General features: G+C 52.2%; 1 protein-coding gene and 1 long non-coding RNA gene across 4 annotated transcripts in view; both read right to left on the bottom strand.

Annotated features, from left to right (window-relative positions):
- Positions 1 to 1,473: 1,473 nt before the first annotated feature.
- Positions 1,474 to 5,384, bottom strand: LOC115277924. The gene is made up of 3 exons (XR_003902595.1): positions 5,249 to 5,384; positions 3,081 to 3,208; positions 1,474 to 1,504 (listed from the first exon to the last, which is right to left on the bottom strand). It is a non-coding gene; the product is annotated as an uncharacterized LOC115277924 (long non-coding RNA).
- Positions 5,385 to 5,490: 106 nt separating this feature from the next.
- Positions 5,491 to 20,314, bottom strand: part of TANGO2 (transport and golgi organization 2 homolog) — a 36,256-nt gene continuing 21,432 nt past the window's right edge. For 2 of the 3 annotated variants that reach the window (XM_029922329.1, XM_029922327.1), the window contains exons 4-9: positions 16,945 to 17,064; positions 16,283 to 16,397; positions 13,027 to 13,097; positions 9,608 to 9,761; positions 8,037 to 8,141; positions 5,491 to 6,524 (exon numbers count right to left, since the gene is read on the bottom strand). In XM_029922329.1, the coding sequence (XP_029778189.1) occupies positions 6,404 to 6,524; positions 8,037 to 8,141; positions 9,608 to 9,761; positions 13,027 to 13,097; positions 16,283 to 16,397; positions 16,945 to 17,064 (686 nt within the window). In that variant the 3' untranslated portion in view covers positions 5,491 to 6,403. The remainder of the gene's footprint in view (positions 6,525 to 8,036; positions 8,142 to 9,607; positions 9,762 to 13,026; positions 13,098 to 16,282; positions 16,398 to 16,944; positions 17,065 to 20,314) is intronic. The other variant, XM_029922328.1, reaches the window with a different exon arrangement.

Below are 20,314 nucleotides of genomic sequence, written 5' to 3'. Positions count from 1 at the left end.
GGCCACGGTGCGCTGCCCAATAGCGCGGCCGCGTGGGCGGAACCAGGCGCTCAGGCCGCGGCCGCGCTAACGGTCGCCGCTAGGGCGGGGCTCGCCGCGAGGAGGGCGGTGGCCGCGAGGAGCGCCGGGAACGGGGAGCGCGGAGGATGCCGGGAACAGGCGAGCGCGGGAAGCGCAGGGAATGCCGGGGAAAGGGGGAGCGGGGGAGCGCGGAGGATGCCGGAACGGGAGAGCGCGGGAAAACCCGAGAACCGAGGCGGCGCAAGGAGCGCCGGGAGCACAGGGCGCCTCTCTGCTCTAGATAGTGCATACGACACCAAACACGGACCGGCATTATTCGTCTCCAAATAAAAGCATTAAGCATAATCATTAGAAAAAAAGACATATGCTAAACTGTCTGGCATTTTCCCATTTGCTAATAATACCGTTCCAGAAACTTGAGAGGTTAGGAGTAAAAGAAGAGACAGCTCTTCCTTTGACCAGAATTCCAGTGAATAAATGAAAATAGAACATCTCCCTTTTGGCCCGCACAAACTTGCTGCAGACAAAAGTCATGGATGCTAAAAATAGCGGGCACAAGTATGAGAACTGGCACGGACTTTTTTGTTGTTTTAGGGGAGCTGCAAAGTTTCTCCCCAAGACACTAATTGCAAAAGTAAAGTAGTAACCGCAGTGGAGAAAAATCAGACACCACCTAACCAAATGTAAGGTCACCAGCAAATGTATTGTTGTGCCCAAGTTTGTAAAATTGCCCCAAATCACCCCAAAACAAACACCAGAGACTGCTAGGGAGACCGAGTCACGCCTGCAAAAGCAAAGGGCCTTTATTACAAGCTTAAGCTCAGGCTCACAGTCTCCAGCCAACCTGCTGGCCACGTGGAGAGCCCCAAACAAAGGCAGGGCAGGGCCTTTTATACCTTTGGGAGGGGGCGTTACAGGAAATGATGACAGGTGTACAGTGATCCAATCCCTGCCCCCCCATCAACACTGGCAGTTGTGGGAGCCAGTCACACCATCCAGAGCACTGACCAATCAGAGTGGGCCCAGGACGCCCCACGTGGGGCGTGACTAGGCCCGCCTCTAGAAAGGTCAAAGGTAACGACCAGCCTTCCCGGATTGGGCGCCGCAGGAGTTGTCCCTCCTTAATGCGCACCCTTTCAGGAGAAGCCAGCGCCTTCCCATTTAAGCATCTCCACTGCGGAGGTGCGCCTGGTCCTGCTCTGGGAAGGTTGGGAGGCCTGGTGGTGAGGGCTGGATCGGACCTGCATCCTTACAGTATACACATCCAAACTTATAGAATTTACACTTTAAAGATGTACCTTGTAAGGGCGCCTGGGTGGCTTACATGTCCGACTTCATTCAGCTCAGGACTTCAGCTCAAGTCATGATCTCATCATTCTTGGGTTCAAGCCCTGGGTTCCGCTCTCTTCTGATAGCTCAGAGCCTGAAGCTTGTCTCGGATCCTATGTCTCCCTCTCTCTCTATTTGCATTCTCTTGCGCGCTCTCAAAAATAAAACATTTTTTAAAATGTACCTCCTCTTGTACACTAATGAAACATCAATAAGAATAAAGAGAAAAGTCAGCACCAGCAAGGGGACATATTGTGGGTCTCCTGAGAAGGAAATGCATGACTTGTGGGTATTTCTACCCCAAAGACAAAGCCTGAATGAAGAAAGTTCAGACAAACCCAAATGAAGCACACTCTCCCAAAAATTGGCAGGTGCTTTTTTACATGTCAAGATCATTCAAGTCAAAGATACACTGAGGAGCTGTCTTCAATTACAGGAGACACAACTAAGTGTGATGTGGGATCATGACCCTGTATTGGAACATGGCTAAGGAAAGGGATGTAAGTGGAACAGCCAGTAAAATTCAGATAAGATCTTGGGGACCTGGGTGGTTCAGTCTGTTGAGCATTCAACTCTCGATTTCAGCTCAGGTCATGATCCCAGGGTGAATCCTGCTTAAGCGTGGAACCTGCTTAAGATTCTTTCCCTCTGCCTCTCTCTCTCTCTCCCAAAGTAAAAAAAAAAAAAAAAAAAAAAAAATCAAGGTCTGTAGGTCAGCTAGTGGTATTGAATCAATGCTAATTTCCTGATCATAATCATTTTACTAGAGCTAGTGGGAGGGTATTAATAGTTGGGGAACTAGGGTGAAGATTACTGGAATATTTTGTTCTATTTTTTTCAAGTTTTTAGTTGAAATCATTTCAAAATGAAAATATTTTTAAAAGTAGGGAAAGGGGCACCTGGCTGGCTCAGTCAGAAGAGCGTGAGACTCTTGATCTCAGGGTTGTGAGTTCAAGCCCCATGTTGGGTGTTGAAATTACTAACAAATAAACTTGAAAAACAAAACAAAACAAAAAGGTGGTAAAAGAGAGTATTGCAGGTGAGGAAGCTAGAAGCCTACCCAGGCCCATCCTTCCCTTCCTACCCACTTTCTGTTCATCTGGCTGCTTCAGTGGTTAGCACCAGGTACTTCACAATAAAAATGTGACTGAACCCCATGAGGTTCTGGTTCCTGGGCTTGGCCCAGGGAAGCCAGCCTCCCTGTGGCTGGGCAAGCTGCTGTCCTTTGCACAGTGGTCAGACCTCATGGGAACCATTGGCATGCCACCATCCAGTCTTAGCAACCCCTCTATACTTTGTCATTTGCTTGGTGAATTGCCTCAGGCTTGAGGCCTCAGACACTACTTCTGATTCCCACAGTCCCCATCGACTCCATCCTCAGATGGATGCCTAGAAGGTTGTGGGAGGAAACTTATCACTCTGGGGTCCTGTTTCCACCAGGGCCCCTCTCATCCCTGAGCCAGGTATCTGCTAAAGGGCCTGGATGATAGTATCTCCTGGCAGATGAGACCAAAAGACCAGGTGTTGGTGGAGGGGAGAGGAGGGGTTGCAGGGTCGGGGGGGAGGGAAGAGGTAAGGGGGAGGGTGTCTCTACAGGTAGAAGGCCTGGAGCTCAGGCCTGCTAGGACAAGCCCCAAGGCCAAGCTGCATTCCTAGGCTGGAGTTGTTTACTCACAGATTTGACTTCCATATTGGTCAGCTCCACACCTCCAGACTTCATGCCAACTCACCTCAACTGGCTGTTCAGAGCCAGAGAGCAGAAGCAGCTCATCTGGGAAGGGGCATCTGAAGAGGTAGTGAATTCTCCATCCATCTGGGAGAAGAGGACCCATGCTGGGGACTCAGAGATCCGAAGCATCTGGTGATGAGGAGAGGACTAGCTAAGCTATGCCAAGGTCTGACCCAGGCCTTCTGTGTGGCATGTCAAAAGAACTTCCTGAAGGGACAGTTTCCTAGGGTCCCTTCTAACTGCACAAGGGTCTCACTTCAAGGCCTAAATGAATGGGGGCTTGGGAAGTGCCAGCACTGTCATCCTTGGCTCAAATGTCTACTTGGCCTGAGCATGAGGATACAGCGATGGGCAAGGGAGGAAAGGCCTAGCCTTCCTGGAGCTCTCATTCTGACAGAGAGCTGTCACACAAGACACACAAGAAACAATCAAGCAAAATGCATATCTTGTTACAGCGCTAACCACTATAGAAAATAGAGCAGCGACCAAGGCAAGGCAGATTGCAACTTTAGATGGGATGCCTCCCTGAGACTTTACTGAAGAGTTGCAGAATGTGAGGGAGAGTGTGGTTTGGACATATGGGGAGAAGTGTTCTTCAACCAGAAGGGACAGCAAGTGCACAGCTCCTGTCCCAGGAGCTGTGCAGAAAGCATGGTCAAGGGTAGGGACAGGGGCAAGGGCAAGATAAGTGAGGTGATGGGGGGCGATGCAGGGCAGCAGATGAGACTAATGTGGGAGGGCCATGGGCCAAGGGAAGATACCCTAAGATGCAACTTGTCCTCATCCTGCTCCTTCCTGGCCTCATGACTGTCACCCTAACTGCCTGGGGACTGACACACTCTTATGGTATCTCCCCAAGCTTCAGTTTCCTCATCTGTAGAGCAAAGGTCACAATTGTATTAGTTTGCTAAAGTGCCATAACAAAATACCAAAAATGAGTGGTTTGAACCACAGAAATTTATGGTCTCACAGTTCTGGAGGCCAGAAGTCTGAGATCAAGGTGTCAGCAGGGACACGCTCCCTGGGAAGCCGCCAGGGAAGGATCTGTTCCAGGTTTCTCTCAGCTTCTGTTACCTTCTTAGAATGATGTAGCATAGCTCCAGTCTTCATAGGACATTCTGCCTGCATGCAGGGCTGTTGCTGTGTCCAAATTTTCCCTTTTATATATGGACATCAGTCATAATGCATTAGGGCCCACCCTAATGACTTCATTTTATCTTGATTACTTCTGTATAGACCCTCATAAGGTCACATTCTGAGGTATCGGGCTCTAGGACACCAACAGATCTTTCTGGGGGCACACAACTCAACCCATAATGGTAGAACTACATCATGAGCTGCCCCATCTTCAGAGGGCTCACGCCCTTGGGGAGCCCATGGCAGGCTGAGGGCAGGAGAATCTCATGCAGGCCCTGTCCCTGGGTAGAGGCAAACAACTGAGAAAGCTCTTCGGATGGCTTTGCACCAGCCCAGTGGTGCCCCATGAAGGCAGACATGCCTGGCGAGGGTGGGTGCTGGTATGGAGCACCTATCCATGATGTGGCCTGGCCCACTGAGGCAGATAAGGGCTCTGGCAGTGCCCTGGCTGGGAGCCTGGCTCAGTATGGCTCGGCCAGCATGCATGGGATTTGGGGCCAGTTCATCCCTGGGCCTGCAGGCATGGCATACGGCACGGCTGGGGGCCCCATTCAAACCTGAACACGCTCAGGCACTTTTCCTCTGAGTTCAAAGTGAGCCAAGGAGGGCACTGGGTCCCTAAGAGGTGCTTGAGATGGGAAGAGGCAAGGGTTGAGGAGGCAAGTAGGGTCCTGTGCAGGTCCACACCATCCCCTGAGCTCTCATTGGCTTGAGAAGGCCAAGTTGGGGGTCTGCTACAAAGGCAATGGAAGCCTGGGTCTCAGCACTGGATACATGTGGGACTACTTGATGTTCAGCCAGGGCTAGGGACAAGAATTCTCAAGTGTTTGCCCCAAAACCAGGGTCCTAGGATTAAGACAGACTCCACTTGTCCTCTTGCCCTGAAACCCACTCCCTCCTACCATCCCCTGGCCTCCACAATCCATCCCAAGTGCAGGCTTGATCACACTACGCTCTCAGGAGGTCCCTCTTCACCCAGATGAGTCCCTGGTTCTTCAGCCCAACTCAGGAGGCCCTGTGTCTGGTACCTACCGTGTCCCATGCACAACAGGCTCTCTCGAACTCCAGCCTCTGCCCAAGGACAGATGGATGGAAAGGCCAACGAACCCTCGGATTTCCATCATGGTGTTCAGGAACCCATGAGCAAAAGAAGAAAGTGGAAAGAGGCTCTTTCTGAGGAAAGTTTCTTGGCAAGCTCCCACAGGCCAGGAGAGCCACCCCACTGACCCACTGCACAGCTATCCTCCATCACACAAGGACCTGGAATGCACGGACTCACCACACCTCAGAGTTTTATTATCAAGGTCTCACATTCAAGGACAGATTCCTATGATGTCTGACTCCCCAAGGAGAAGGTAAATAATAAGGGTTGGCTGTGTCCCATTGCTGAAATAGGCCTGCTCAGGACCTATGACCACCAATGGGCAGGCAAGTAGGTGCCTGAGAGCCTGGCAAGGTGCCGCAGCATACACAGGACCCCTGGTGCATGCAGGACCACCCCATGCACGTGGGAGATCCCCCAGGGCACAAAGGACAACCAACCACACTTGTGCTTCTGTTATGAAAGCAGGTTTTTCTGGAGTTGTTCTCATTTCTCATTCCACATGGGGCCTCCCTTCTCTAAGAGCAAGTCTGGTTGTCCAGAAGTGGGCTATGCCCAGGAAAGGAGGAGCCGCTCTTAAACAACAGTCTTCTCCTGTTGTTTTGGTCAAAGCAAAGGCCCCCTGACCAGAAGCACATGTGGATGTGACAGGCACACCTCTGCTTATCTGGCACACACGTGTGTGTATGACTGGGAGTGTGTGTGTATGCCTCTCTGTTGCTCACACGTGCATGTGCATGTGTATGTGTACCCATGCACCTGCAGGTATGATGCACAAAAGCATGTGCCTTGAGTGTGCCTCTGTGCTTGGGCAAGGGGGAGGCCCAGGTGTCTTCACACATGCATAGCACACCTGGGCCCACCTCAGACCTGGCCATGGGACTCTGTCACTCCTACTGGCATGAGGGTGGACCCTGAGCTGGACATGAGGACACAGACAGGTCACACAAACACCAGAGGACCCTGGTCCAGGAGGATGTTGGCCAAGTCACAGGCAGTACATGTGGCCATGGAAGGTTCCTATCCATAGTAGCCCTTGAGGCAGGGCCTTCCTGGAGCCCAGTGGCCACATCCAGGTGGAAGGGTTAGCTCTGCAGCTTGAACTCGTGGGTGCTGGTCTCCCAGCAGGAGGGGTCCTTGTCCAACATGCTACGCTCTGTGAAGGTCACATGCCCATCTGCGTCCACGAGGATGACCGTGTTGGTTCTGAAAGAGAGCAAGGGGCCCATGTTCAGCCCTCTACCCTCAGGCTCCTGCCTGCCTGTCAGAGCCCCAAATGAGGCCTCTGTCACTGGGAACTCTCTCCTGTCCCTCTTCCCCAAATGCTCAGTGCACCTTCTCTCCTCCTGCCAGCCCTCCCCAAGGCCATCATCACTTAGTCAGCACCTGTCTCCCCCTGACAGAGGGCAGGCACTGGGTCCCTGAGCAGCCCCAGCTCAGGCAGACACCCATGTTGGGCACACACATGCTGAAGACTGGTTCAGTTGCAGCTGGACCCAGCAGCCACAGACCCAGCCAGGGAGCAGACTTGGCACTCTGCCTCATGCACATGGGTACACGTGAGCAGGAAGATAAGGAAATAAGTCTTTGACAGAGGGCAAGCTTGAAAAAAATTGATGCCCCACCACTTGTCAAAAAAAAAAAGTCTGCCGAACAGAAAGGCCACCATTCAGGCATATAACTCTCAGGCGCTGGCGCATCAGTGCTGGGCACTGACACCACCCTGACCCTGCCTACCATCTGATCCCTAGCCAGAGTGCTTGAAGCTATCATTTCCTGGAGGATGGAAGACCTGGGCCGACCCAAACCTGAACACCAAACATCCATGCGACATCACTTTGCACTCAGGGTACATGTGATATCACCCTGGCATCACTCAGAACTTGCCATCACCCAAGCACCCCATCCCTGAGTCCTTGAGGCTGTGGGCCCCCAAAAGCTTAGCCTATATATCATGGTCACAGCAGGCTTCCAGCCCGGAGGAAGGCTGGTACCCATGGGACCTGGTATAAGCCAAGTCTAGGCAGATGGGGCTGTGCACAGGCTACGGTCGGCCTACAAGCCAGGCAGCCAGGTGTGCAACAGCGCTCCTGCAGCATACTGGCTGGTCCAGATGCCCACCCTCTTCTGTACTTCCCCCAGTACCTGGACAGAACCACATGGATGGGCTGGGCCTCCCAGACACACACAGAGCCAATCTTCCTCTGCCCGGGAGGGAGAGAGGCAGGGAAGAAACTCACTAGCACAGGAGACATTCATGCCAACAGCTCCTACCTCCCACACATTCTCTCCTTGCAGCTGAGACCAGTAGTTGCCCTTCCGTTGGGTGATGTCCCCAGGCTGAGGTGACCTAATCCTGTCCTGGTCACAAAGGAAATGTGACAGGCCCAAGGACACAGGGCGAGTGAGGGGAAGTGCTGAGTGATGGGACCTCTGGGCCCACAAGGATTTGCCAATCTAAGGGAGCCCATAGCCAGTCCAGCTCCCCCATGGCTGTGTAGGGAGGAGGAAACAGCCCAGGAACCATTCCTGCAGCACCCATGGGAGCCAGCAGGCATTTCATACTAACATTAACTGTGGTGTCTGCTGGCTCCACAACCCCCCAAGCTGAAACAGCTCCTGCTTTTAGACAGGGCAGAGGCTCTGGGATCCACAGAGTTCAGAGAAGGCACAGTTCCTCATGGGACAGGACTGAACACACCCAGCAGCCCCTCGTACCTGGTGCCATAGCCTGGGCAGCGCACACACACAGCTGCATACTTGCTCAGAAAGGGCTGAACATACTCCCTGCCCTGGTCCTCGATAGCTGGGTCTGGAAGCTGCCTGGAAGGACACAGGAGGGGTCACCACCACCCCCACCCATCTACCCACCCACAGCCCTGCCTGCCATCCTCAAAGCCTGCAGTACTTAAGGAGCCTACCAGCTTCACAAGGTGGTTAGGGAATCCACGGAGGGCTGTTCTGTGTACTTTCCTGCTGAAGGCCTCAAATCTCGGTCCAGTCTTTCATTTAGGACTCCATCACTGAGCCCTGGCTGCCAGATAGTGATTGCCGGGCCAGCCCCCTTGCCAGGGCCACCAGGAGCCTTCCCCAAGACCCAGAGACATGAGCACCTGTGAGCTGAGCACTGGGGAAGGCTCTGATGAATCTGCAAATGCCAGGAGTCCATCTAGTCAGAGCTGTGCAGGGCCGCCCACAGGAAGGACAGAAACCATCTCCCAGAGCAAACTCACTTTCCTGTCTTGGTGAGGTTTGAGTGGTTGGGGTGCTAGAGGCAGAGGCCTGGCTGAGGGGGTCACTGGCTACACACACTCCCTGCCTATTGCAACAGGTACCCCATGGGCATCTCTCCATGTGACAGGAACCCACTCAAGCCCTGTGAATTATCAGCCACTGAAGCTGGTGCTGGGACCATAGCTGTCAATCAAAGGAGCCAGGACCCTATTTTAGGCCAGAGGGGATGACAGACAGTGACCGAGGCCCACGTGGACTTACAGCTGAGCAGAGAATGCTGGGCCAGCCCAAGTAGGACTTCCCTGAGAGGTGGCTGAGGCAGAAGGAGCCCTGGTTCATGGCTCAGAGAAGAGAGGGAGAGTAAGCAAGGGGCCGGGAGGATGCCAGCAGAGAAGAGCTGGAGGCAGCCCATGGAGGCTCTTCTGAGGGGCTGCTGGGGCATCTGGGCAGGATAATGGACTGGCCTGAGTATGGGCCACATCACTGTATGGGAAGAAGGTAGCCTGGCCAGCACCTCTGACTCCCAGTTGGGAAGGCCAAGACACACCAGTGGGTGGTATCCCTGGGGCAGGTGGCCTGTGCAGAGGCCACTGAGGTGCTTTAAGGAAGTCAGGTCAGGGACAACTTTCCCCCAGGCAATTCCTGGGACAGGCGTGTCTGTGCCACAGCACTTCCAACATGACAGCATGTTGGAAGAACAGTTAACCTCCTGACATGTTCTTAGGCTGTCTGATTCTGTGGTTTGTGAAGCACTGGGAGCTTTCTAGAATCTTCCCACAGCTGTGTACAGACACAAGGAACCTCCAGCTACTCTCTGTCCCATGAAGGCCTGCGTCAAGTCTCTGAGAGCACTGAGCTTCCAAGTGCACTGGCCCAAGAGGGGAGCAGGTGGGAGAGGAGCAAAGAACAGCGTGTCCATGCAGGCTCCCCCAGGCTGAGGAACCAGTCCCAGTCCCTTCCATGAGCCTCCCAGGGCAGGAGAGCCTGCCTGCCTCTCCGTCCAGGGCTAGGGCAGGAGAGCGCTCTGATTGTCCCAGCAGGACCCGGCCACTCACGCCTCATCATTGCTGAGCACGTGCAGGAGCTGGGTGATGAGGGCATCCTTGGGGAGCTCCTGGCTCTGCCCCACGGCCTCCAGGAAGAGCTGCTTTCCAAAGCACAGCTTTCTCCACGGTGTCTCCAGCAGTGCATTGCTTAGTCCATAGGTCCCTGCATGGAGGGGAACAGTCCAGCCAGTGCAGAGGCCTCACTGTCTGAATTCAGGGCAAACAACCACCCACCCACCCACCTAGCCCTGGGCAAGGGACCAGGAGTATGGTCTGGGGGTATTGAAGCCAGGCGACGTCACACTCCAGCACCTTCTCTATGCGCATTTCTGACCTGTCTGTGTGGCCAGGGGTGGAAAACTCAACACAGCAGAGCACTCATAGGAGACCTTGAGGCACAGGTACCAAGTGGCCTTGATGGGTAGAATAATGGGGAATAGAGAACCTGAATTCCAACTGGGAAAAGGCAAGGGGATACTCAAGAAGGAACCACCTCCTCATCTCACTGCCATCTCTAAGCTAGGGAAAAGTTGCAAAGTGTGAATCCACCTGAGAAGGTCAAGGGTGGGAGAATCAGCAACCTGAGGCCAGAGGGGTACTTGCTGAATATGTCAGCAGTTAGGGAGTCTGCCAACATCTCAAAAGCCTCACTTGGTGGGAGTGGGCAGGGCCCACTTCTACTCTATACTGGCCAGGACCCTAAATGGAGAGCCATAAGGTCTCCCACAACTTTCTCCGAATAAGTTCTCAGTGGGTTAAAAGAACGTGTGATGGGAAAGAAAAGGATTTCTCATGTCAAAGCAAAGGAGAGGCATGGCCTTGAGGTAGGGAGGCCCACGGAGCCACAGGCACCAGTGGCAGGTGAACTTGGAGTCATGCACCCCAAAAGATGCACTGAGGACAGGGAACCACAGCTTTCAGGTAGGGATCTTAACTGAGTCTGAGGTGACCACAGTCATTTCCATTTCTGCTGGGCCACCAGGCTGGGTTATCATTGTGCTTTATCCATCAAAAGCAACAAGTTTTTTTTTAATGTGAAAAAAATTAAACATAAAAAAAAGAACAACTCAATAATAAAAATACAAAGAACCCAATTTAAAAAAGTGGGCAAAGGCTCTGAATAGACACGCCTTCAAAGAAGACAGATAAATGACTTATAAGTACATGGAAAGATGCTCAGTGTCACTTGCCATCAGAGAAACACAAATCAAAACCACCATAAGATGCTTCATACCCACTAGGGTGGCTGTAATCAAAAAGACAGACAGGGGCACCTGGGTGGCTCAGTCAGTTGAGCATCTGACTTCAGCTCAGTAGTGACCTCACAGTTCATGAGTTCAAGACCGCATCAGGCTCTCTGCTGTCAGTATAGAGCCTGCTTCAGATCCTCTGTCTCCTTCTCCTTCTGCTCCTACCCCACTTGTACTCTGAATCTCTCTCAAAAATAAAATTTAAAAAAAACATTAAAAAAAAGATATTAAGAACTATTGGTGAGGATGTGGAAAAATCGGAAGCTTACATGCTGCTGGTGAGAACATAAATGGTGCAGCTGCTTTGGAAAACAGTTTGGCGGTTCCCTAAAGAGGTTACACGGGGACCTTACCACCCAGCAGTTCCATTCCTAGGTATAAAAAACAAGAAAGATGAAAACACTGGTCCCCATAAAAACTTGTAACAAGTGTTCACGGCAGCATTATCCACAATGGCCAAAAGGTGAAAACAACCTGAGTGTCCATCAACCAGATGAATGGAGAAACAATATGTAGAATACCTGGGCAACAGAATTATTATTCAGCTGTAAAAAGGAACAAAACCATAATTCATGTTATAACATGGATGGACATTGAAAACATGATGGTAAGAAAGAAGCCAGTCACAAAAGGCCACATGTCGTATGACTGCATTTATACAAAATACCCAGAACAGGCAAATCTACAGAGACAGTACATTAGTAGGGGACGCCGGGGTGGCTCAGTCAGTTAAACGTCCGACTTTGGCCCAGGTTATAATCTCCCAATCTCCCAGTTTGTGAGTTTGAGCCCCACGGGGGTTCTGTGCCGACAGTGTGGAGTCTACTTAGGATTCTCTCTCTCTCTCTCTCTCTCTCTCTCTCTCTCTCTCTCTCTCTTTCTGTCTGTCTCTCTCTCTCTCTCAAAATATAAATTAATAATAATAAAAAAAAAAGAAAGAGGGGCACCTGGGTGGCTCAGTTGGTTGAGTGATCAACTCCAGCTCAGGTCATGATCTCACAGTTCATGAATTTGCGCCCTGCATCAGGCTCTGGACTGATGATGGCTCAGAGCCTGGAGCCTGCTTCAGATTCTGTGTCTCCCTCTCTCTGCCCCTCCCCCACTTGTGCACGTGCACGTGCACATGCATACATGTGCTCTCTTTCTCTCTCAAAAATAAATAAACATTAAAAAAAAAAAAAGAAAGTAGATTAGTGGCTTCCTAGGGCTGAGGGGTGGGAAGAGTGGAGGGTAAATGCTAATGGGAATGGGGGTCTCCTTTTGGGGTGATGAAAATGTGGCAGAATTTAATACAGTTCAACAGCAGTACTAGTTGCACACCTTTGCGAATAGACTCAAATCTGTTGAATGGTACAGTTTAAATGAGTAAATTGTATGATATGTGAATTATATCTCAACAAAGCTGCTATTTTAAAAACGTGACATGAGGGCCCCTGGGTGGCCCAGTTGGTTGAGAGACCAACTTTGGCTCAGGTCATGATCTCGCAGTTCACAGGTTTGGGCCCCACATCAGGCTCTGTGATGACAGCTTGTTCAGAGCCTGGAGCTTGCTTCGAATTCTGTGTCTCCTTCTTTCTCTGCCCCTACCCCATTCGTGCTCTCTCTCTGTCTCTCAATATTAAATAAGTGCAAAAAACCTTTTTTTAAATAAATAAATAAAAAATAAAAAAAGTGACATGGATCAAGCAGGGTCAAGCTCAGGGAAACAAGGGAAACAACATGATATATTTGAAAAGGTCTCCCTCCCTCCCTCCCTCTGTCCCTTTCTTCCTTTCTTTTGCTGAAAACAAGCATCTCCAGTCATGGGATTTCAAGTACTGAGAACTGAGGGGAAGGTATCACAGGGGTGCTTTCCAGATCCTTCCACAAAGGCCTCTGAGCCAATGCATAGAATTGGGGGTAAGAGGGGTCTGTGTCCTTTCTTGCCTCTTAGTTTTCTCTCTGGCAGTCAAGGGCTCAGTGCTAGGGAAGGTGGCTTAAGCTGTGGGTAGGTGGCCTTGGCTGTGGGCAGCCTGACATGTGGACCAAGTGTAGGTCAGGGGCCACTCTGGGGCCATAAGGCAAACCAACACAGAAGAGCACAGTCCCAGGAGAGAAATGTGACAAGGACCTGGGCTCTGAAAAATCACAGGTGTCCCTAAAGGAGCAGCCCCCACTTTGTCACCCACCAGAGCTTACCTGGTGCCAGGACGACAGGCTCAGGCTCTCCTCGGTTTCCATAGTAGCAAACAACATCTCCCTTCTCTGTGCTGTAGACAGGAGGAGAGAGAGGGTCAGAAGGGAGCCATAGTGGTTTCTGATCTCTACTGCCTGGCAATCCCCACAGCCCCATCCCCAACACAGGGACAATGGCTTGCTGTAGCCAGGGCAGGAGATAGTCAGGGCCCCAGCCTCTTAGAGGCCTTGCAGGTAGGCTGTTTGAGTCCCCTGGCCTCTGACTCCAGCTCCAGCAGGGACCACTGGCTTGGGAGGGGCAGCTTCTAAAAGACCCTCCTGCCTCGTTGAATGTTCCCGCGGCACGAGTACTTGCGAACTCATGTGTTGATAACTGCACTGTACCCGTAAACACCGGTCCCCACCCACACAGCTCATTCCTGGACACTTTCAGACAGAGTGGGATGCCCCAGGGCAACAGAGGCTTCGGAACAAAGCACCAAAGATCACATTTGCCTACTTTCATGCACTGCATGTGCATTTTAAAATAGTTCAAAGTGCTCAGAGCAGAAAATGTTCCACTCCTAAATACTACAGTAAATCTTCCTGCTCAGACTTAGAATCGCCTTTTCTGCAAACTGGAGAAGGGCTCTTCCTTGGCTGTGAGCCACCCTCCCCGAGGCGTAGAGAACACCACACATGGGACCTGAGCCTTCAGGATGAACAATTGCAAAGAAAGGGCTGGCTGGGGCTGCCAAGGGGTCCCCTTGGCCGTGCCCAGTCTGGCCCCACATGGCTTCACATTCTACTTCTCTTCTTTGTCCCCACAGCTGCTGGCTCCTTTTATAAGATATCTGGCTAATGACTTCAGAAATGTTGTTTGTAGGCAAAAAGCTAGAAAGCATGAAGACTCACAGATTGGACACCAACTCTCCCCATGCCCGGTTAGGGACCAGCCACGATAAGGATGGGACTCTTTTCTTCTCGGCCTTGACTTCCTCCCAGCACCTACCACCAAGGCTGTTTGCTGACCACTGACTCCCTCTACCCTCTGCCTCTGCCCTGCAAACCTGGCCCTTAGGAATAACCTGCTGGGTTCCCCTGGCTGCCACCTGTCCTTGAGTGCTGTGTCTAGGGAGATATAGTCCAACCCTGTGGACCCAGAAGCCAAGAGAGCTGTTCGGGCACTGATGAGCCCAAGTCCTACATATAGCAGCCACCTGCCCATGCATGCATCCACTCAGAGCATGGGGCCCTCATCACCCAGCCACTTGACATGGCTGCTGAGCACCAAGTCCTGCTGGGCTACTGGTCTCTCAGACTGGGTCAGGTGTACACAGAACGACAGACACACAAAGTGGTCCCTATACAGGGGGAGCTTGGAGAGCAGGGGAACAAGTGCCTGTGCCAGCACTGCCTCCTCCCATGGACACTTCAGCCTCCACATCAACGGGTCTATCATGCAGCAGGCGTGTGGCTGTGCATGCCACATGCAGTGGACAATCAAGGCACAAGTGGGCCTAGGGCTCCTTGTAGAAGGAATCAGGCTCAGGACAGGCGTCTGGTCATGGGCACACCATGGGGCACTGACCACCTACCCTGATGGAAGTTGACAACCTGCACTGACCTCTAGGGCATTGGCAGCAGGGGTACGCAAGGGGAGGGCAGCAGGGAAGGAGGATGAGAGGGATGGATACCCACTTCACTGAAGGGCAAAATACACAAAACCCCTACAGTTCCTGGGCCACTTCTCTAAAGTGCAAGTCCCCTGGAAGGAAGCACAGGACACGCCACCTACCTGTCGGCTGTTCCCACGAATGCCTGAATCCACCAGTGCCTCTGAGAAGCCGGCTCGGAGAAATGCACATGGGCCCTGGGGTATCGGAGGTGGGAACACCCAGCCAGCACCTCTCCACATTGGCCACCCTTCTTGGCTGTGGCATTATCACTCCCCCACTAGACATGATCTGCCTTATACAGCTAGGCTCTGGGCTAGAGGCAGCCCTGTGAAGGTCCACAGCAGTGCAGCTGGTGCCTGAGCTACTACGAGACTGTGGCCAGGGTCCAGGCATAGGAGGCACAGAGATAAACATGCTCTGAGAAGCCAGGCCACAGCCTGCTGGTAGCCAGCCAGCATCTCCAGTAGAAACACAGATGCTACCAGCTGGTATCCAGTGGCACCACAGCTGTGCATGCAGCACTCCTTCCCAACCTGGTACCCACTGCCTCCAGAAGCTCCTGGACCCCAGCCAGGGGCCCAGAGCAGCACCACAAGACCCCAGCCCTACCTCACACCAGCAGGGATCTTAGCCATGTCAGCTGCCTGTCGGATCTCAGCCCCATCAGGGGCACACGGGGCGGTGGCTGTGAGGACGTGCCAAGTGGTGCACGTGACAGGCTCAGCACGTCCCCCACACAGCCACGCAGGTAATTGCTGGCTGCTGCACCTCTGTGTGCCTCACATAGGCCTGGCAACACCCTGAAAGCCACTTCCCCACATGGCCTGGGCCTTCAGCTGGGTTCCAGCAGCCAGACTCCTGACTTTAAGGCAGCACAGGCACCCCTGAGGCTCCAGGCCCCATGCTTCTTTGGGGACCCTTCCACCTGCTTCTGCTCCTTGTCTGCCTGTCCGATTCCAGGTAGGGGAAGACTTCTCCCAAACGCTGATACAGCAGAGCCTCCTGGCCTCTGGTGACAGGGCCCGTGGGACAGCTTTGTTGCCCCTTGACAACTCCAGACAAGCCCACTGAGTGCCTTGCAGAACCTGAAATGAGCCACGCTGCAGGCTCAGACACACCTGGCTGGAGAAGCCACCTCGAGGCCCCAGTGCTCAGCAGCACCCGACCACCCCTGGGTGCCGGGCTTCTCCCTACCAGTCAGCGGGGCTTGGACCTTCCTTCTCCAGCCTGGGACGCCTCTGCCACCAGAGAGCAGGGCAAGTGAGGTGCAGCTCCAGAACAGGGGACTCCTTTGTTACAGATGCAGGGAGACCTCAGGGGCAAGGGGTGCCCCTCATGTCTGGAGATGCCCACTGCAGTCATGCTACAGCCAGTGGCCCTTGTGCTGCCACAGGAAGCCCCTGGGTCTGTTTGCTGAGTCTCCAAGACAGTCGGTTGGCCCTCACGACCCTCACCATGCCCAACTGGAGCAATGTCCCTGAGGAGGCCACCATAGTACCCCAAGCTTAGTGGCAGGGTGGGAACCCCACTTCCTGTCAAGCCCGTGACCCAGCTCTTTGGCAGTGCTCGGTGGCCTGCCACCCTCCTCCCGGCAGACCCACCTCAGGTCAGCTGCTATGAGGTTAAAGCCGTTGTACAGGTGGCCCTCTGCAGAGACCTTCTTCAAGTAGGACAAGCTGTCCATGTCTGTAGTCAGAAAGTGGGTCACAAGTTCACCTGTGGGTGGGGGACAGACACATGTGGCCAAGGCAGCAGGGCTGAGTCCCTCTCCCTGGGGGGCTGGTATGGCCTAAACACCACCATGTCAGCCATATCTCATTGACCTAGCAGCTAAGCAGCTAAGGAGGAGCATCAAGAACTCCGTTTTTGTTGGGTTTTAGTTTTATTTCTTCCATTACACCCCCTTAATAGAAGTACAGCATGAGGGAAAATTATCTTCAGTGGGGACAATGTATGTCCATGGAGCTATCTTCCAAGGGGGTATTGCTCTGCAAACATTTGACGGGTGGGGGACAAAAACAACAGTCAGAAGTGACACTTTGGTTGGAGCACAAATGTGGAGAGTGTTCCCCAAGAGGGGCAAACCTGTCTGTGCAGGTGAGTGCTGCATGGGCCAGGCACTGGTGGTTCCCACAGGGATGCCAGCCAGTGGGCCTCGAGGCCAGAAACAACCCTCTCCCCTTTCATCCACCTCCTGTGTCTGCAGCTGCCCAAAGAAAGCCCACTTCCCACCCTGCCCGCTTCACCACTGCCCCCATGGTACCTCGGCCCCGTGCATCCCGGTCCTGCCGTGGTTGTAGGTAGTTGGTGAGTGCGGCCAGCTTCCCCCGTGTGCTAATGCCCAGCCATGTGCCTCCTTCCTTGCCTTCCTCCATGTCAAGCCCTGTGACAGAGGATAGTGTCACCACCAGTAGCACCTACAAAAGCCCTGTCCCTACGTCCTAGGGAGACACATGCTCAGTCCGGTAGTCCTGGCTATGGGACAGGGGCTTGAACTCCTCATTGCAAGACAGCCCCAAAGCCCACAGTGTATATGAGAGAGACCCTGCCCCCCCTGGGATGAGATCTAATGCCCATGGGAGTCCTTGAAAGTTTGCAGTAAAACCCGGCACATGCAGAATGCAGAATCAGCACTGGGCTAGGAGCATGGTGCCAGCTCTGTCCTCGCAACCCCACATCCTGGATCAGGTGCAGGACCGCTGGCTGTAGGACACACAGGCCTTCAGGGTGGGTACTTCACCAGGAGCCCGGGGTATATCCAGGCCCACCTGTGTGCTTCATTCCTGCCCCACAGGCCCAGGCCATGGTTAGTACTCCAAGGGTCAGCGAAGCCCTTCAAGCCACAGGAAAGTGTCTTCTTAGACTAGAGGATCATTTTAGTTGAAGACTGGAGTAAAAGCAACTAAGTCATTAAAATGTCATTTTTACAATAATAAGTTGTAACGATAAAAGAAATAAGAAACCTAAAGATCAGAAAGGAAGAAATAAAACCATGTATAGAGAACAGGATAACATATGAAGAAAATCCAAAAGGAATCTACCCCCTCCCCACAAAAAAGAAAAAAAATATCTAGGGGCCCCTGGTTGGCTTAGTCAGAAAAGCATGTGACTCTTAATCTCAGGGTCCTGAGTTCAAGCTCCATGTTGGGTGTGGAGATTACTAAAAAATAATAATAAATTAGTTTTAAAAAATCTACCAGAACTAGTAAGTAAACAGTAGCAAGAACTAGAAAATGAAATTTTAATAATGTCGTTTACAGTAGCACTAAGCCAAACCAAACAAAAAGTAGAAAAACATTTAAAGAAAAATGTATAACACTTGAAGACTAAAACCAACAGAGCAGAGCAGAGAGAAGACCTGCAGTTCTAATTAAAAGAGAGAGAAGTCCGTCCTGTTCCTCAAAGTAAAACTCAATATTAAGACGACAGTTCTCTTCAAATGACTAAAAGAGCCAACATAACCAAAATTCAAATTCCAGCAAGCTTTCTGTTTTATAGAAAGTAATACACTGACTCTAAAATTTATATGTATACACGAAGGAGTCAGGATGGCCAAAGAAGTTCTGAAATAGAACAAAGCTGGAGGACTTAACCCTGCCTGATGTCAAAACTTGCTTAAAAAGCTGCAGTAATTGAGACAGTGTGGTGTTGGCATCAAGACAGAGGAACAGATCAATGGGACATGAGAGAGTTCAGAATAGACCCACATGTGTTGAACTGATTTTCAACCAAGTTGCCCTAGGAATGCAATAGGTGAAAGAGTATCTATTCAATAAATAAGACTAGAAGAACTAGGGAGATGTAGTGGGAGATATGAATCTCAAACCCTACCTCATACCATGTACCAAAATGTAAGGTAGAGGCACCTGGGTGGCTTAGTCCGTTAAACGTCTGAATCTTGATTTCGGCTCAGGTCATGATCTCAGGGTAGTGAGATAGAGCCCCATGCTGGGTTCCACGCTGAGCCTGGAGCCTGCTTGGGATTTTCTTCCTCCCTTTCTCTCTGCCCCTCCCATACTCATGTGCATGTGCGCGCTCTTGCTCGCTCTCTCTCTCTCTCTCTCTCTCTCTCTCAAAATAAATAAACATTTTAAAAAAGTGCCATTAGGGCCTTGCCCACCCTCCCCCTCCCCCCTGCCGCCTCCATCACTATAGCCTCCCAGTCATGCCCTGCAACAGCAATATGCATGGCCTGCCCCATCCCCATGACCCCCTTCCATTCCATCCTAGTCCAGGAATGGCCAGCATGGTACTGGCCAGGCTCGAAGGTTCCCCTCAGAATCTCCTCACATAGCCCCTCTGGCCTGCCCTTTGATCTCTGGGAGGGCCATGGCTGGTCCAGCTGAGGACCCCACACACAAGCCACCCCCGTCAACCCAGATTACTGTCCTGTGGTGCCTAGAGTTTACAGAGCAGGGGTCTCCTTGCCAGCCCTGCCCCACACCTCCGTTCACATGTCTCCTGTGAAGCTTCTAATGAGGCTAAGACACAGCCCAGAGCCCCAGCCTTTTCTCCCTTTTGTACCTAGTGGGTAGGGCCTCTTTCACAGGCTCACAAAAGCTTTCCCCACCACCTGCCAGACTTCCTGTCTGCCGTGCTGCCCTGCCTTAGTCTCCCCACTCCTGACCTCCTCCCACCTGGCACCAGAACAATCCAGCCCGAGCAGGGTTTTCCTCACACAGCCGCCCAACCAGTCTACACAGGAGGCCTTCTGTGAAAGTTCCCTAGTGGAGCTTTTTAAAAAATTTTTAAGGATTTTAAGTGTTTTTTAAGGTTTTTTTTTAATGTTTATTTATTTATTTTAAGAGAGAAAAAGAGAGAATCCCAAGCAGGCTTTGGGCTGTCAGCCATGAGCCCACTGTGGGGCTCAAACTCATGAACCATGAGATCATGACCTCAGCCAAAGTCAAGAGTCGGATGCTTAACCAACTGAGCCAACCCAGGTGCCCTCAGTCAAGCTTTTAGATACTGCAAGCAAAGCAGGGCACACATGCGCTCCCCAGGCCCCTGAGGCCACCCACTCAGCCCACTGGGCACCTAAACACCCCTGTCAGCTCTGCCAGGCTCTCTTGTGCTTCCCTGATGCCTGGCTCACAGGCAGATGGACCCCTGGCCTGGCCAACACCTGTCCACACCTTTCCAAGTAGACCCCTGCCTGCCCCATGGGCAGGAGCTGTACTTTGCCCTAGAGGCTCAGGAGGCTGCCACTTGGACCGGCAGGAGATATGGTTGTCACCTCCATGGGAACTCCTCATGCAGCTCCCATCTGAATATGCCCCAACCTAGCCTCTGCTCTCCAAATTCAGGCCAGTTCTGGAGCGAGGGGTGCTGGTGTATAAACAGAAGGTATGGAGCACCTGGGTGGCTCAGTCAGTTAAGTGTCTGACTTAGGCTCAGGTCATGATGTCGTGGTTTGTGAGTTCGAGCCCCTTGTCGAGCCCTGTGCTGACAGCTCAGAACCTGGAGCCTGCTTCGGATTCTGTGTCTCCCTCAATTTCTACTTCTACCCCGCTTGCACACACAGTCTTTCTTTCTCAAAAATAAATAAACATTAAAAATTAAAAAAAAAACACTGCAGGTGTATGCACAGTCACACAAACACACAAACACACAAACACAGCTATGATGCTTCA

This window comes from Suricata suricatta, chromosome 14, assembly GCF_006229205.1.
Source record: "Suricata suricatta isolate VVHF042 chromosome 14, meerkat_22Aug2017_6uvM2_HiC, whole genome shotgun sequence".
Classification (NCBI taxonomy): Eukaryota; Metazoa; Chordata; class Mammalia; order Carnivora; family Herpestidae; genus Suricata; species Suricata suricatta.
Note: the sequence above shows the minus strand (reverse complement) of the source record. Positions and strands in the feature narration are given on the sequence as shown.